We start from the raw sequence: 15144 nt of genomic DNA, 5'->3' as shown, positions 1-15144 counted from the left end.
GGGGCAAGACTGAAAGAAGGGCCAATAATGCTATGTGTAAACTATCGAAATATAAAAAAAAGTCCGATCTTGACGAAGGAAAGCTTGAATGCGGCAGGAAGTTGTCTCTCTTCTCTCCATTTGTTGCAACGGGAAGCAAAATAGGATGAGAGATGAGAGATACCGGAGGGTGGGAAGTCTCAGTTTTTGCCTCTTTTCTTACGGAAAATGAAACTTCAAAACACAATATATAGAGAATTGTTCATCCAAATTACGAACCGTTTCTTGAGCTCCTCGTGTCGAGATCTTCATAACTAGATCCCATGTAGATATATTTCGTGAATTTTATTTTACTTCCAAAACTAATAAGGTTGTATTCGAGTTTTAGTGTTATGTTTACTCGGGTCCAGTGTACTTATACTTCCATAGGATCTTATTCTTCTTTGCATGAGGGTGTGTGCACCCAAAAATGATGTAAATATATGTGATTTTCCTATAGTACCACACTAGGAGCCTCTCACTTATCGCCCTGGCCCAGGACCCTCCCTGGTTCCTGTTCATACACTTTCTTCATATCAACGATTTCACTTATTAGTTCACCTTAGCTGAATAGACATGGTAGTTGCTCATCCATTTTCAGTCTTGGACACTCCAGTGGGAAAAATGTTTAGGGACCTCACAGCCACTTGTGATAAAAATGGCCCGTTATTATTTCTGAGAGGGCAGACTTTTCAACAACACTCTGGAGTAGGGAATTGGGCACAATACTGTAGTTTCAAATTTGACTGCATTCTTTCGTTTCAGCAACAGAACATGAAGCACATTTCAGCCAAACAGACATGGGAGTTGCTCTCACAATGAGGGTACCACGCAAAACCACAAAGCAGAGTCAAAATATGGAAAGTGTAGTTACACTACATGGAGGTGATCACTGGCACAAGGCACCATAAATGATTCATCAAGAATGAATTGATCTCTTATTAACAAATGAATAGTCATCAATTACAGGACCATTAGCACTTTTCAAGTAAGGAAAGAACATACCTAAGGTAATTCTACGAAACAAGTTACATTGATCACTGTTTGTTCATTCACTAGACAACTTTCCCGGAATTCGACTCGCTAAAGAACCTTCTTAGGAATCAAGGGGGCAAAATCAGCTCTCTAGAGAACACTCTTTTAGAAACAAGGAGCAAAAGGTTAACTTATTTAGCAGTGAGATGACTCTAGACTCCTTGTTTGGGCTACATAAAGAATGGCAGCTGGTAGAGGTAAGTGAAGCATATGTACAGAACTGGAGCAACTCCATTCCTTCTTGGTTTATATGAGACATCTAAAACTTTTCTGACCCACATCTCCTAGACAGAAACTGCAATATTGAGTGTACTCCTTTCTACAGGCCTCAGGGGCAACGCATGCGGCACAAATCATGTACCTCCGAGCCTCCGAACTGTGCATAGTCTTGTTGTTGACTTTTTGTCTGGCTCTTCTTGGAAGAACGCTTAGATGGAGCTTCACTGATGACATTGCTTGGCGGAGCGACTGACACTGGTGGATTTATAGTAGGCGGGGGTGCTGATGTTACTGGGCAGCGATGCCGGACATCGATCTTGTGTGTCTTGGTTTCAGTTGAAGTGCTACCAGTTATGTTTACCGTAAGAACAGCTTCCTTGTCCCTCGTGTCTTCACACCACCAGTTTTGTGGTATCCCGTCAACAAATTCTTCTTGTGTGTAGAAGTCTTCATGATGGACTGTAATCTCCATGGTTTCTCCTGGTTTAATTAGACCGACCGCTGGTTGGACCTGCATGACATAGTAAAATAGCACTTGATCACTCGTATTCCCGCATAAAAGCAAAAAAATATTGAGATTGCCGAAGAACCAGGACCCTATAAGTTGCTGCCCAGACCCTACATTTAAACTGAAGCTTTAACAATAACAGCTTCTGGGTGAAGCTTTATAACAAAGTAGTGCTGTGCTATGTTTCTTTGTTTCGAAGAGAAGTGAGAGCATGATACACTGATACGGATGAATAAATAAGCATGAGACCAAAAAAAAATACTGACATAACAAATGGGTCTAGAGTTCAATTGTATTTCTACAGAAATCGCTCATACCTCAAGCCAGAGTGGAAAGCCAAATGATGCTCTTGGAAGAATCTCAGATTTAGTTCCATCCTCCTTTTTGGTCGACTGGCCATCACATAGGATTTCAAAAGCTGCTTTGCTAGTTTCATCGTTATTGGTAATTTGGAAGACAATATTATCTTGATTTTCCAATATAATTTCATCTGTGCTAACTCTGGTGTCTGGGACAAAACAAGACTCCTCAAGCATAGCCTTCACTTCTTCATTTGATTCGATTATTTCTCCATACTCCTGTCTCCTTGTTAACTCATCTACCCGTGCAATGTCAACGCTAAATGTGCACCTCACAGGTTTATGATCACTCTCTATGACTTCCATGACAGCTACATACCTATCAAAAGAGAGGGAAAACAAGATCCATATGAGAAAGAAATGGTGAGCTATCATAAGGAGAAAAAAGAAGTGTTGTAGTTTCTGACGATGTAATTGAAGCGACTACAGGGCACTCTAGTGAGCATTCAGCTACTGATACAGCACGACTGTCGCGATATAATACTCTATCGCACCAAGCAGGTATCCGCTTCTTCTCACCCGAATCATACCCTACAAGCCAGTTGATCAAGAAGATTCAGAACCAATGATTTAACATAATAAATTGCAAAGTGATTAAGAAAAAGATATTCCTAGGTGAGGCAGTAGCAAGATTCTTCACAAGCCGAACAGAGAGTAATTGATCAAATGCTTTTAGAATCAAAATAGACATACCTCCAAGACCTGGTGCGCCCTTTTGGAATTTGTAAGTTGGGGGAAATTTGATCAGACCTTCACGCATTCCTTGAAATACTTTTCCAGCTTTCATTTCTGCTCGAAGCTGATCCTTCTCTCTTAGCCAATCGAAGCTTCTTTGGGAAACCATGTCTCTTGCTTCATCATATGAAATACCATAAAGCCGGTAGTTGAAATCACCAAGAAAGACAACCATATCAGCATCAGCCAAGTCAGGCCTGACCTCATCAACCTGATTTCCGTTAACCTGACATTACCACAATATCTGGACATCAGCAGAATTCATCAGTATGGATAATTTGAAGGTTAGATAACACATACGTTCACTGTTCTGTGCAATTGGACAGATGTAGCAGACCCTGCAACAACAACAAAAATCACATGGTTACAGAAAGCACCTTTTGGGGATTGAAACAACATTATGTACAATGCAAAAACGTGTGTCACTTAAATAGGAAAGGTGAAAAGGGAACCTGTGGACCCATGAGGTTTATTGAAAGCCATTGTCCGGTAAATATGATCAAAATCAGCATTGCGCCTGTTAACAGCTTCCAGATGTGCAGCAAAATGATTACTCACAAAACACATTTTACGATCATAAACTCTTATTCTTAACCCTACACCACCCTGCAGAAGAATATCTTGTTATGACACAAGTAAAATAATTGGGGAGCATGACTTAGATACATGCAATGAAATATAAATCGGAGCAGTGATCAATGACTGGAACGTGCTCCAACATAAAAGCATTTCTTACTATTCAGAGAGGCTTATGAAATCATCACTGGAATTTCATGTTCCTTCATTGTAATATATATCAGAAAAGATCCTCGGATATTTCCAATGAGTACTGAAATGCTTACTACGGTGACTCCAAACTTTCATTATCCATGTTTACAAACATGATATTATGGTAGTTGTACACTTGTACATAAGGACATAGCCTTAGGAAACGGGAGCTCAGTTGAGGAACAAGAATGCCTGTACATCTATACGATCATGTACCTTATTGCCGATAGCGCGTCCAAGACCACATGGAACTGCTGCAGCCTCAACATCACCAACATATGGCTTAAGACTCTTTCTTACCCTTGAAAAGTTAATATTTTCCATGTTATGTATATCACATGAGAATGTCAATTCAACATGTTATCATTATGCAGCAAAAGAAATTTTTAGTGTAAATCTGAGAAACTAATTCTTGACAAGCCCATACCATGCAGCAATAAGCAATGCAGCCAACTGCCTAGAACCAACTCGGTGGAATGATGTCCCCTCATCAAGTGCTTTGCCTATATTGTCTATCCACCATTGACCGTTGGCACTTCCCTCAAGTCCTACCTACAACATGAACAAGGGAAGTTGAATAAAATGTGTGACGTAGGGTACTTGCACACGATGAAATCAACAATAATAGGAGCAACCAAGGTATTTGCAGCTTTCAAACATAAGGTAAAAGAAATCAAAATAAGTTAGCAATAACAAATGACATTTTAATTTCTCTCAAGTGATGTGAACCATAAAACCAAATCTGCATATAAATCCACTTTTTCTCCTTTTTAATCTCAATAGAAAGAAACAGAAAGTTTTATTGTGTTAACTATGTATGTTTTAAGATAGAATCTATTGAAGAGAGTAATAGAAACTGGAGCAAAAAAAGCAGGAATCTTTTTTTAGATTGGAAAAAAGTAAGTAGAATTATATTCAAAATAAAAGGTTTTTTCGTAAGAAAACATCCAAGAAAAAAGGTACTTCCCGGGAAACAATACAAAAAAACATGCGGGGAATTGATGATTGGCAACCAATAACTTGGTTTCTGGGCAAATTAACTAATGACTGAATTGCAATTATCAGGAATGGGAAACAGCACAGCCCTAATAAAAAAAGCTATAACTTGTCAGCGAGAGCATAATGAAAAACATACAAATTGGAAAAGTATTGATTTTTTTTCGAAGAATAGTGGCAATTGCTTTGAGGGAAAATATGTAGTCACAAAACTAATCTAAGGTGATCAAATCTTAAAAGGACTGTGCAACAATTTCAAGCAAACAAATGATGAAATCAAAAGTAAATAACGCTACTCCTGCACGATCTCGAAAAAAGGTAAATAACCCCCTGATGAAACATGATGACCTATGAATTATAGGTTCTATTATCTTACTAAGATAGTGCAAATTGGAAGCTAGAGTTTCAAAGGTATAACATTCCTAAAGCAGGAACATTCTTAATGCTGGTAGCTACACCAGTACATACTTAGATCCAGGCTTTGCATAATTGATTGATTGATGAACAAAACAATAAATGACTGAAAGCGAGATCAAGTATCTTACAGTTTCTTTGGCCGCAGAAATTGCAAGAAACCCTGCACCCATCTCAACCTCTTGCAATCCAACTACAACTAAACCAACATCAGATGATACACTACCCAACCATAACCTAAGCGCCTCAGCAGTTGCTTTTCCCTGTGCAACATTCCAACTTCCAACCATTATGTTTATCTTTTCCATTCTAGTGTATGACAATTCTCTGTTAGCCAATTCAGTTCGCAAAACATCATCAAGGGGTCCAGGGGAAGTCAGCGGCCATCCCCGGATACCGCCATGATGCGCCAGCGTGTAGATGTAAGAACCGCCGAGCGCCATCCTTATGACTGGACAGCTATGTCCTGTCCATCCTGCAAGAAGGTTACCTTCAACATCCATGACTTGAACAGTACCACTGGCATAGCCCACCCACACCCTATCTCCTAGCGCCTTTATACACTGCACAGAAGAAGTATGATGCTGGAATTCTTGCATACGGTTCCCATTTCCGTCCCACTGGATAATGGAACCGTTTGTGCATCCTGACCAAATTGCCCCATCATCTGCCTGAGCCACTGCCCCCGTTCTCCGGTTGTCTTCGACAAATGTCCCCTTTGTTGCGACCCGGCGCACCGCATCGGCTGCTCCCATCAAGGCATTCCTAGATTTCTGGAAGAAGTTTAAGGAACCACCCTGGGATTTATCCTTCTTCGACGGTTTCACTTTGACCTCTACTTCCTCCATGGGCTGCTCTGGCATGACCGGTGTCTCTAGGCGAGCTGACTCAACCTGGCCATCCATTCCGAATACTTTCAGAAGCTCCCTTGTACGAGCATCCCTGTGGCACATCGGTTCAGTACAATCTGTAAGGTAAAGATGCTACCTCGCAAAGAAGACAGTAATGTAAACACAAGATTTGTGAAGGCATCATACTAACCAGAGAGCAAATGTCATGCTGGTGACGGTCCAAACTTTGGACCGGGAATGATCGGCGAGGATGTATTTGACATCAGATGCAGGGAGAGAGCATACGTTGCCAACAGTGCAATGGTTCCTGAGGTCAATGTATGCTCTCTCGACCAACAAAGCAGCCATGTGCCTCTCTTCCGGTGAGAGCGAGAGGGACTTGGCAATGGCGTCGTATGGCCACGCCTTGATGACTCCACCCTCTGAGCCCGACCATATCTCACCTGCCACGTGAGGGCATACGATTTCGTCATTTGCAATGATCGAATCATAATGCGCAAATGTAGATGCAATGTGGAACATAAAGATTACCGTATGAGGTGACAGCCATGGAGAGCACGGGCGTCCGGCCGTAGGCCTGCCACGTGAGGGCTTCCCTGAAGACGGGCGCGCTGTTGGATCCGCCGTGGCTGCTTCCCCCGACGCTCTCGCCCGAACCAGGAGGCGGAGGCGCGGGCGCCGTGGCGGCGGTGTCGAGGTCCATGCGCCAGGAGCGGATCCTCCCGTCCTTGTGGCCCGTCCAGAGCAGTCCGTTGGCCCTGTCCATGGCGACGCAGAGCGCGGGCGGCGCGGGCACGCCCTCGCGGAACGGCGCGCTCTCCTCGTCCCCGCGGCGAGCGCCGGCGCCCCAGCCTGCGAAGACCTCGTCGAGCGCCCAGACCCTGATCCCGGACTCGGCCCCCGCCCAGAGCTGCCGGCGCTGGGGCTCGGCGGCGAGCGTGCGGAGGAAGGAGCCGGCCTGCGTCTCGCGCAGCGGGTGGGGCCGCACCTCGAGCGGGGGCGGGCGGAGCGGGTGCATGGCGGCGCGGAGCGGCACGCGGAAGATGCCCTTGCCGCCGCCGGCGCCGACGAACTCCGGCAGGGTGCCGTGGCCGCCGCCGTACTCGGACATGGCGCGCTCGAGCGTCATGGAGCCGTCGCTGGCGCCGCCGACGGAGCGGCGGGAGCTGGGGCCGGAGGAGTAGGAGGCGCTGGGGTGGTGGTGGTGCTGCATTTGCTGGGGCGGGAGCGGCGGGTGGTAGCCGCTGCCGCCGCCGCCGGTGCCGCCTGCGGCGGAGGGGACGCCGGCGGAGGGGTCGTGGTGGGTGTAGGAGAGGGAGTGGGAGGCCGGGAGGATGTGCTCGTCGTCGAGGCTGTGGTTGCGCAGCGCGGCGCGGCGCGCGGACGCGGCGTCCCCGCGGGAGAGCGGCTGGCTGTAGGAGATGCCCCGCCGCTGCGGCGGGCGCGAGGAGGCGGCGGCCAGCTCCTTGAGCGCCTCGTCGTCGGGCTCCATGGGTGTGATCGCCGGCCGGCCGATCGATCGATCTCGTGTTTGGGACGTGCGTACGCGCGGGTGGATCGGCGCGCGAGGTGGTGTGGGAATGGGAGTGGGAGAGATAAGATGGAAATGGTCAAGATCAAGATGGCGAGGGAGGAGGAGGAAGGGAGGCAGCGCCACCCGCGGCCGTCGGAGCCGGGGCTTCCACAGCGAGGTGTCACGGCCTCAGCCAGCCAGGCTCGGGGCAGGGAAGGGACAGTGTGCGCGTCGCCTCGCCTGCCCGGGCCCACCGTCAGCGACCAACATTTTCATTTTACCCTTTTTTGGTTGCACGATTTTTTAGAACTAGAAAGAAACCCCGCGCGTTGCTGCGGCATTGTTTATATATATGTTTTAAGATATTGCATCAAATTAAATGGAGTATATCATGGTGAATGTGATCTTTCATTGGAAAGAAAATTATCATAAATCATGAACAAAAATAGAATGTTGTCACTTAGATTAATAGAATAGTTAATTATGAAACATGAGAAACCAAATTAGTTTAGGACTTGTTCAACTTTAGCAATTGAACATACCAGATACCAAATTCATTCACAAAATGGTAAGTCTTAAATCGTGAAAATATTGCAAAAAAAATCTGAAGCATAAATATGTTCATTAGCATTGAAGTTAGGACACTCAATGAGGCCAAATATCTTCACAACGTGAGAATAGAGGAATACACATTTGCATTTTATTATTTCTTTATGCTCTTTCTCCCCATAAATAAGGTCATGAGATTGAACCGAGAGCGCGCTAAATTCTGCAAACATCATACACTGTATGTTCGAATGTATATTCGAACTTACCGACAAATTCCCAAGATTAAACAGGTTAATAAGTTGCGCAGATACCAAATACTAACTTCACAGATTAGCCCACTCTCAGACTGAAGCAAAATGTATCAGTTGATTTGTAGACATCCACTTGTTCGTCCCTCTACCAGGGAGATTGCAAAGAACTTCTAAAAATCTACTTCTTAAAAATAGAGGATTCTTACATAGTTACATACTTTTGAAAACTGTTTGGAAAGGTAACATGTTCAGTAGAGCATCTCTAGCCAATCACGGAATTTATGGTTTAACACGCGGAAATGCAGCCATAGAGATTAGTTTGGGAAGTGAAAGATCAGAAAAACAATCGCTAAGTTCAGAAAATTGACTTACCCTTAAGCTAGATTGTGTACCAATCTTCCCCACATTGTACTAATACCTGAAATAAGTAGGAAAATAAATATAATACGTGGAATGTTAGATCGCCAAGGCCCAAATCACGGAGGTTCTCACAAAAGAATACAACATGAATACAATATTCAACACTTTCCAATGAAAAAGACATACCCTCAATTTGGTGAGGCTACATGCCTGCATGGTAACCGACCACATTGACCATACTGTTCAAGTAGATAATATTTGTTTTAGGAAAATTTCACTAAAAATTTCACTTAATTGATCAGGCCTTGAGAGGAGCAGCTCAAAGTTGGTGCATATATTCTAGATTCTATGTCAATAGTAACGTCCTCTATTTATCGAAATCAATCAAGATAAAAAAAATTTACTGCACAGCATATGGACAAAATAAATAGGAGGTTTAACCATCAGCCATGTGACTTTACTTAACAGGCACATCTTGTAGAAGAATGAAATACCTGAGACGATGATGGCTTCCAGGCTTCGGGTTGGAAGCTCGATTGCTCGAGTGGCCATCGACGTTATTACGTCCCCTCCGGCCGTATTCCAAAATGAACAACCGTTGCTGCAAGCCTGCAAGTAGCCTTTTAAAGAGAAGATGAAACGGAATTACAGTGAGGACTCAGAGCGCTTCCCGTGCTTCTTCATCTGCGTACTCCGCGTACAATCCCTAGTCGAGGAGCTCGTGGAACTAAAATCTGGAAGCCATCGGCTAGATCGGAGCGTCATCTGCTAATATTTCTGGAAGCCATTGCCCAATATAGTTCTCTTATCCATTACCTAATTTCAGATCAATCTTTTTGTGAGAAATTTTGATCAAACATGGAAGAGGAAAAATGATGTTCTAACCTTTTGGTCCTAGGCACATCACAATGGCCTGAACAGGAAAATATATTAGCACCATGACAGCATGTCTCTACTCCCACATGGGAACTGTGCTGCGGCGGCTGGCCTCTCAGCATACCTGTTAGCTGTGTACTCTCCCTGCTACAACCAAAGACCTTCTTGTCTGCCGGATGGATAGATATCAAGGGAGAGGGTTAATCACTTAATCATCTGTAGCGACGGCCTACTCGAGAGTCGAGAGGATCCGTTCAGGAGACGAACACGAAACTGAGACAGGAAGATGAAAGCGGAGAGGTCTGTAGAGGGGGATTTAAAACCCACGAATACATGGTTCAATTACTGCGTGGTGGAGCGATGGTTTATGGCCAAAACTATTGCAATGAGGTAATTACTCACTCTAGGGCCTACCATAAGTAATGGGCATGGGGATGCATGTGTGGTGTGATTTTTGTAGTGGCACGAAAAACAACATGCACCGAACTGAAGGGAACTGACGCATGAATACAGGAAACGGAAGAGGCGAGCTAGCCACGCATAAATTTGTTGGCAAAACTGCTGAGGTGGCAATCTAGGATTGCTTGTAGATACATGATGAGGTGGATACCTTGCATGTGCAGGAAAATGGGATCACCTATTAAGAATAGAAAGATAAAAGTCAATCTCTTTTATATTCGGATGGCGCGATATATATTCGGATGCTACTGTTGTACATCTTGTGTCGCCATGCTCGGACCACTGCCCACTATTGATCAGGATGGTCAGAGAAGTACAACAGCCTATGCGTAAATGTAAACGTTATAAAATCATGCGGGAAAGGGAGTATGCCCTGCCTGAGATTATATCAGAGGCGTGGAGGGATATTGGACCAAAATATGACCTAGGAGATGTCAATGTAGCACTGAATAAAGTCATGGATGTATTGCATGCGTGGGGTGGAAGAAAGTTTGGTAATGTTACTCGAGAGTTGTCTCGTTTGCGGAGGAAATTGGAAAATCTATATGTTATAGCAGCTCCTATGAATGAGATACGTGAGACACTTGATACTATGAATGAATTATTGTATAGGGAGGAGATGTTATGGCTCCAAAGATCACGTATCTCATGGCTAAAGGAGGGGGATCGCAATACAAAATTCTTTCGCCGGAAGGCAGTATGGCGTGCTCGTAAAAATCTGATCACCTCCCTCAAGGATGGTGATGGTGTGGTACAGGATACCCGTCAGAGATGGAAAGGATGGCAACATCCTATTTCCAATCAGTATATACATGGGACCCATCTATTCAGCCGATCCAGGTGGTTAATCTTTTTCAGGAGGTAATCTCAGAAGAGGTGAATGCGAATTTGTGTAGAAAATTCTCAGAGGAAGAAATTTCAGATGCTATATTTCAGATAGGCCACTTAAAGCTCCTGGTCCAGACGGTTTCCCCGCTCGCTTTTACCAGCGTAATTGGGGAGTTCTCAAGCAGGAGATTATTCAAGCGGTCCTAAAATTCTTTGATATGGGACAAATGCCGGTGGGTATCAATGATACATCTATTGTCTTAATTCCAAAGGTGGATAATCCGGTTGAGCTTAAGGATTTTAGACCTATAAGTCTATGCAATATCCTATACAAGATAATTTCAAAGTGCTTGGTAAATCGATTGAGACCTATTCTTGGTGACATAATCTCGGAAAATCAGAGCGCCTTCGTGCCTGGGCGTCTTATTACGGATAATGCTTTGTTGGCTTTCGAATGCCTCCATTACATGGAGCATGGGACTAGTGCAAATAATCCTTTGTGTGCATACAAACTGGACTTATCAAAGGCGTATATATGATCGTGTTGACTGGGTTTTCTGGAGGAGGTGATGCATAAGATGAGCTTCTCTCGCCGGTGGGTACAATGGATAATGTTGTGTGTTACCACGGTGAGGTACTCTATGAAATTCAATGGAGCCCTATTGGAAGCGTTCTCCCCTACGAGAGGTCTCAGACAAGGTGATCCGTTATCCCCATTTTTGTTTCTCTTTGTTGTTGATGGTCTATCTGCGTTGTTGCAATCAGAAATTGCTGCGGGAGGCATTACGCCGGTCAAGATATGTCGAAGAGGACTGGGTATATCCCATTTGTTATTTGCCGATGATACCCTGCTTTTCTTCAAGGCATCATGTGAACAAGCTGTGAGGGTCAAGCATGTGATCGAGTCCTATGGAGAGGCCACGGGTCAATTAATAAATCCTTCAAAGTGTTCAATCTTGTTCAGTCCGCAATGTGACATGGAGATCCAGAATGATATACGTGGTATTCTCAATGTGGAGAAAGATTCCTTTGAAGAAAAATATATGGGGCTCCCGACGCCTGATGGTAGAATGGGAAGGGGGAAGTTTGATAATCTACAAGCAAAACTGGCAAAAAGAATTCTGCAGTGGGGAGATTTATCCCAAGGTGGGAAGGAGATCATGATCAAAGCAGTGGCACAGGCATTACCTATATATATTATGGTTGTCTTCAAATTACCAATGTCGGTGTGTGATGATTTAACGAAGCTGATACGTGATTTTTGGTGGGGTGCTGAGAGGGGAAAGAGGAAAGCCCACTGGATCAGTTGGGATGTGCTCATACGATCAAAGCCCCATGGAGGCATGGGTTTTAAGGATATGCGCATCTTTAACCAGGCACTTTTGGCTCGCCAGGCTTGGAGGCTTATCCATCGTCCTGATAGTCTTTGTGCTCGCGTGCTGCGGGCGAAATATTACCCCCACGGGAACATAGCTGATACGGTCTTTTCGGCAAATCCGTCGCCTACATGGAGTGCTATCAGCCATAGCTTGGAGCTATTGAAGCATGGTTTGATTTGGAGAATTGGAGATGGTCGATCAGTGCGCATTTGGCGAGACAACTGGATCCCAAGAGCGGAGGAGCTCAAGGTGATCGGGCCACGTGGACGATCAAGGCTGAATCGTGTTTCATCTCTTCTTCGTAATGGGCAGTGGGATGAAGCCTGATACGTCTCCGACGTATCGATAATTTCTTATGTTTCATGCCACATTATTGATGATATCTACATGTTTTATGCATACTTTATATCATATTTATGCGTTTTCCGGAACTAACCTATTGACGAGATGCCGAAGTGCCACTTCTCGTTTTCGCGGTTTTTGGTTTCAGAAATCCTAGTAAGGAAATATTCTCGGAATTGGACGAAATCAACGCTCAGGGTCCTATTTTTGCACGAAGCTTCCAGAAGACCGAGGGGGAAAGGAAGTGGGGCCACGAGGCGCCGCCACAACAGGGCGGCGCGGCCCAGGTCTTGGCTGCGCGGCCCTGGTGTGTGGGGCCCTCGTGTGGCCCCCGCGTTGCCCTTCCGCCTACTTAAAGCCTTCGTCGCGAAACCCCCGCACCGAGAGCCACGATACGGAAAACCTCACCGAGACGCCGCCGCCGCCAATCCCATCTCGGGGATTCAGGAGATCGCCTCCGGCACCCTGCCGGAGAGGGGAATCATCTCCCGGAGGACTCTTCATCGCCATGATCGCCTCCGGAGTGATGAGTGAGTAGTTCACCCCTGGACTATGGGTCCATAGCAGTAGCTAGATGGTCGTCTTCTCCTTATATGCTTCACTGTCGGATCTTGTGAGCTGCCTAACATGATCAATATCATCTATCTGTAATTCTATATGTTGTGTTTGTCGGGATCCGATGGATAGAGAATACTATGTTATGGTGATTATCAATCTATTACCTATGTGTTGTTTATGATCTTGCATGCTTTCCGTTATTAGTAGAGGCTCTGGCCAAGTTTTTGCTCTTAACTCCAAGAGGGAGTATTTATGCTCGATAGTGGGTTCATGCCTCCATTAAATCTGGGACAGTGACGGAAAGTTCTAAGGTTGTGGATGTGTTGTTGCCACTAGGGATAAAACATTGATGCTATGTCCGAGGATGTAGTTATTGATTACATTACGCACCATACTTAATGCAATTGTCCGTTGTTTGCAACTTAATACTCGGAAGGGGTTCGGATGATAACCCGAAGGTGGACTTTTTAGGCATAGATGCATGCTGGATAGCGGTCTATGTACTTTGTCGTAATGCCCAATTAAATCTCACAATATTTATCATATCATGTATGTGCATTGTCATGCCCTCTCTATTTGTCAATTGTGAGAGTGTCCACTAGTGAAAGTATGATCCCTAGGCCTTGTTCCTAAATACTGCTATCGCTGCTTGTTTACTGTTTTACTGCATTTATACTGCCTGCAATATTACTACCATCAACTGCACGCCAGCAAGCACTTTTCTGGCGCCATTACTACTGCTCATATTCATTCATACCACTTGTATTTCACTATCTCTTCGCCGAACAAGTGCACCTATTAGGTGTGTTGGGGGACACAAGAGACTTCTTGCTTTGTGGTTGCAGGGTTGCATGAGAGGGATATCTTTGACCTCTTCCTCCCTGAGTTCGATAAACCTTGGGTGATCCACTTAAGGGAAACTTGCTGCTGTTCTACAAACCTCTGCTCTTGGAGGCCCAACACTGTCTACAAGAATAGAAGCACCCGTAGACATCAAGCACTTTTCTAGCGCCGTTGCCGGGGACCTGAAGAAAATTTACACCACAAAGATTTCTATCTCCCACGTCAACTACACGCCAGCAGTAAATTTCTGGCGCCGTTGCCGGGGAGATCAAGACACGCTGCAAGGGGAGTCTCCACAATCCAATCTCTTTACTTTGTTTTTGTCTTGCTTTATTTTATTTACTACTTTGTTTGCTGCATTATATCAAAACACAAAAAAATTAGTTGCTAGCTTTACTTTATTTATTGTCTTGCTCTCTATATCAAAAACACAAAAAAAATTAGTTACTTGCATTTACTTTATTTACCTTTTGTTTATTTCATCATGTTTCCTCCTAAGTACACTCTAAAAGACATACCCGTAGGACGAGGGTCTATAATTGGAAGAGATAATATAGAAGATTTTTTCACTCATGTTAGTACAACTGAAGATTTTGAAGATAGACACTTGGTAGAAATTGCTGCTGCTTCTTTAGTTCACATGTTGGAAACTAAATTTGTTAATCTTACTCCTATAATCCAACACATGTTTCTCACACTTGGTGATATGGAAGAAGGGGAAAAGAAAGATTTTGTTTTAGAAACCCTTCTTAAAGAATTTGGTGGTGTAGCAAGAGAGGCTAGAAAAGTCTTTATTAAATATAAGATGCTTGGTTCTTGCACCAACTTTGCTAGTACCCTTGAAAAGATGGACATTGATAGAATAAAGTACACTAATGATATTAATGATGTAGGGGATATTAAGACATCAATACCTTGCAAGCTCGTAGGAATGTTCGAGGCACTAGAAAAGAATTATGATTGGATTGTTCCTGAAAATTTGTTTAATGAGAATAGCAAGCCTAAGAGTAATGAAAAGGGAGCCTCTGAAACTTACATAGATAAGATAACATGCATTGTTGAGGCAACTCCCAACACCCAAGGTAATGTCGATGCTTCATCTCTTGATAACACTTGATATACACTTTCTGCGCCTAGCTGAAAGGCGTTAAAGAAAAGCGCTTATGGGAGACAATCCATGTTTTTACTACAGTACTTTGTTTTATATTTGAGTCTTGGAAGTTGTTTACTACTGTAGCAACCTCTCCTTATCATGTTTTTGTGTCAAGTAAAGTCTCTATGGT

At 44.2% G+C, this 15144-nt stretch overlaps 1 protein-coding gene across 1 annotated transcript; it reads right to left on the bottom strand.

Moving 5' to 3' along the window:
• Nucleotides 1-904: 904 nt before the first annotated feature.
• LOC124657251 (type I inositol polyphosphate 5-phosphatase 13-like) lies at nt 905-7395 on the bottom strand. Its single transcript, XM_047195833.1, has 11 exons — nt 6435-7395; nt 6094-6346; nt 5184-5994; nt 4070-4194; nt 3859-3943; nt 3327-3480; nt 3175-3212; nt 2833-3100; nt 2547-2670; nt 2098-2458; nt 905-1783 (listed from the first exon to the last, which is right to left on the bottom strand). Exons 1-11 carry the CDS (start codon nt 7393-7395, stop codon nt 1382-1384), a joined length of 3582 nt encoding a protein of 1193 aa, XP_047051789.1. The 3' UTR covers nt 905-1381.
• Between the last annotated feature and the right edge of the window lie 7749 nt (nt 7396-15144).

The sequence above is a fragment of the Lolium rigidum genome, chromosome 5, assembly GCF_022539505.1.
Source record: "Lolium rigidum isolate FL_2022 chromosome 5, APGP_CSIRO_Lrig_0.1, whole genome shotgun sequence".
Lineage (NCBI taxonomy): Eukaryota > Viridiplantae > Streptophyta > Magnoliopsida > Poales > Poaceae > Lolium > Lolium rigidum.
Note: the sequence above shows the minus strand (reverse complement) of the source record. Positions and strands in the feature narration are given on the sequence as shown.

What these genes read in the sequence shown, in the direction of transcription:
- LOC124657251 (XM_047195833.1), bottom strand. Translation starts at nt 7,395, where the DNA reads ATGGAGCCCGACGACGAGGCGCTCAAGGAGCTGGCCGCCGCCTCCTCG. An exon ending in CATGGCTGTCACCTCATACG is followed by an intron (nt 6,347 to 6,434) that starts GTAATCTTTATG and finishes CTCACGTGGCAG; the next exon opens with GTGAGATATGGTCGGGCTCA. An exon ending in AGCATGACATTTGCTCTCTG is followed by an intron (nt 5,995 to 6,093) that starts GTTAGTATGATG and finishes GATGTGCCACAG; the next exon opens with GGATGCTCGTACAAGGGAGC.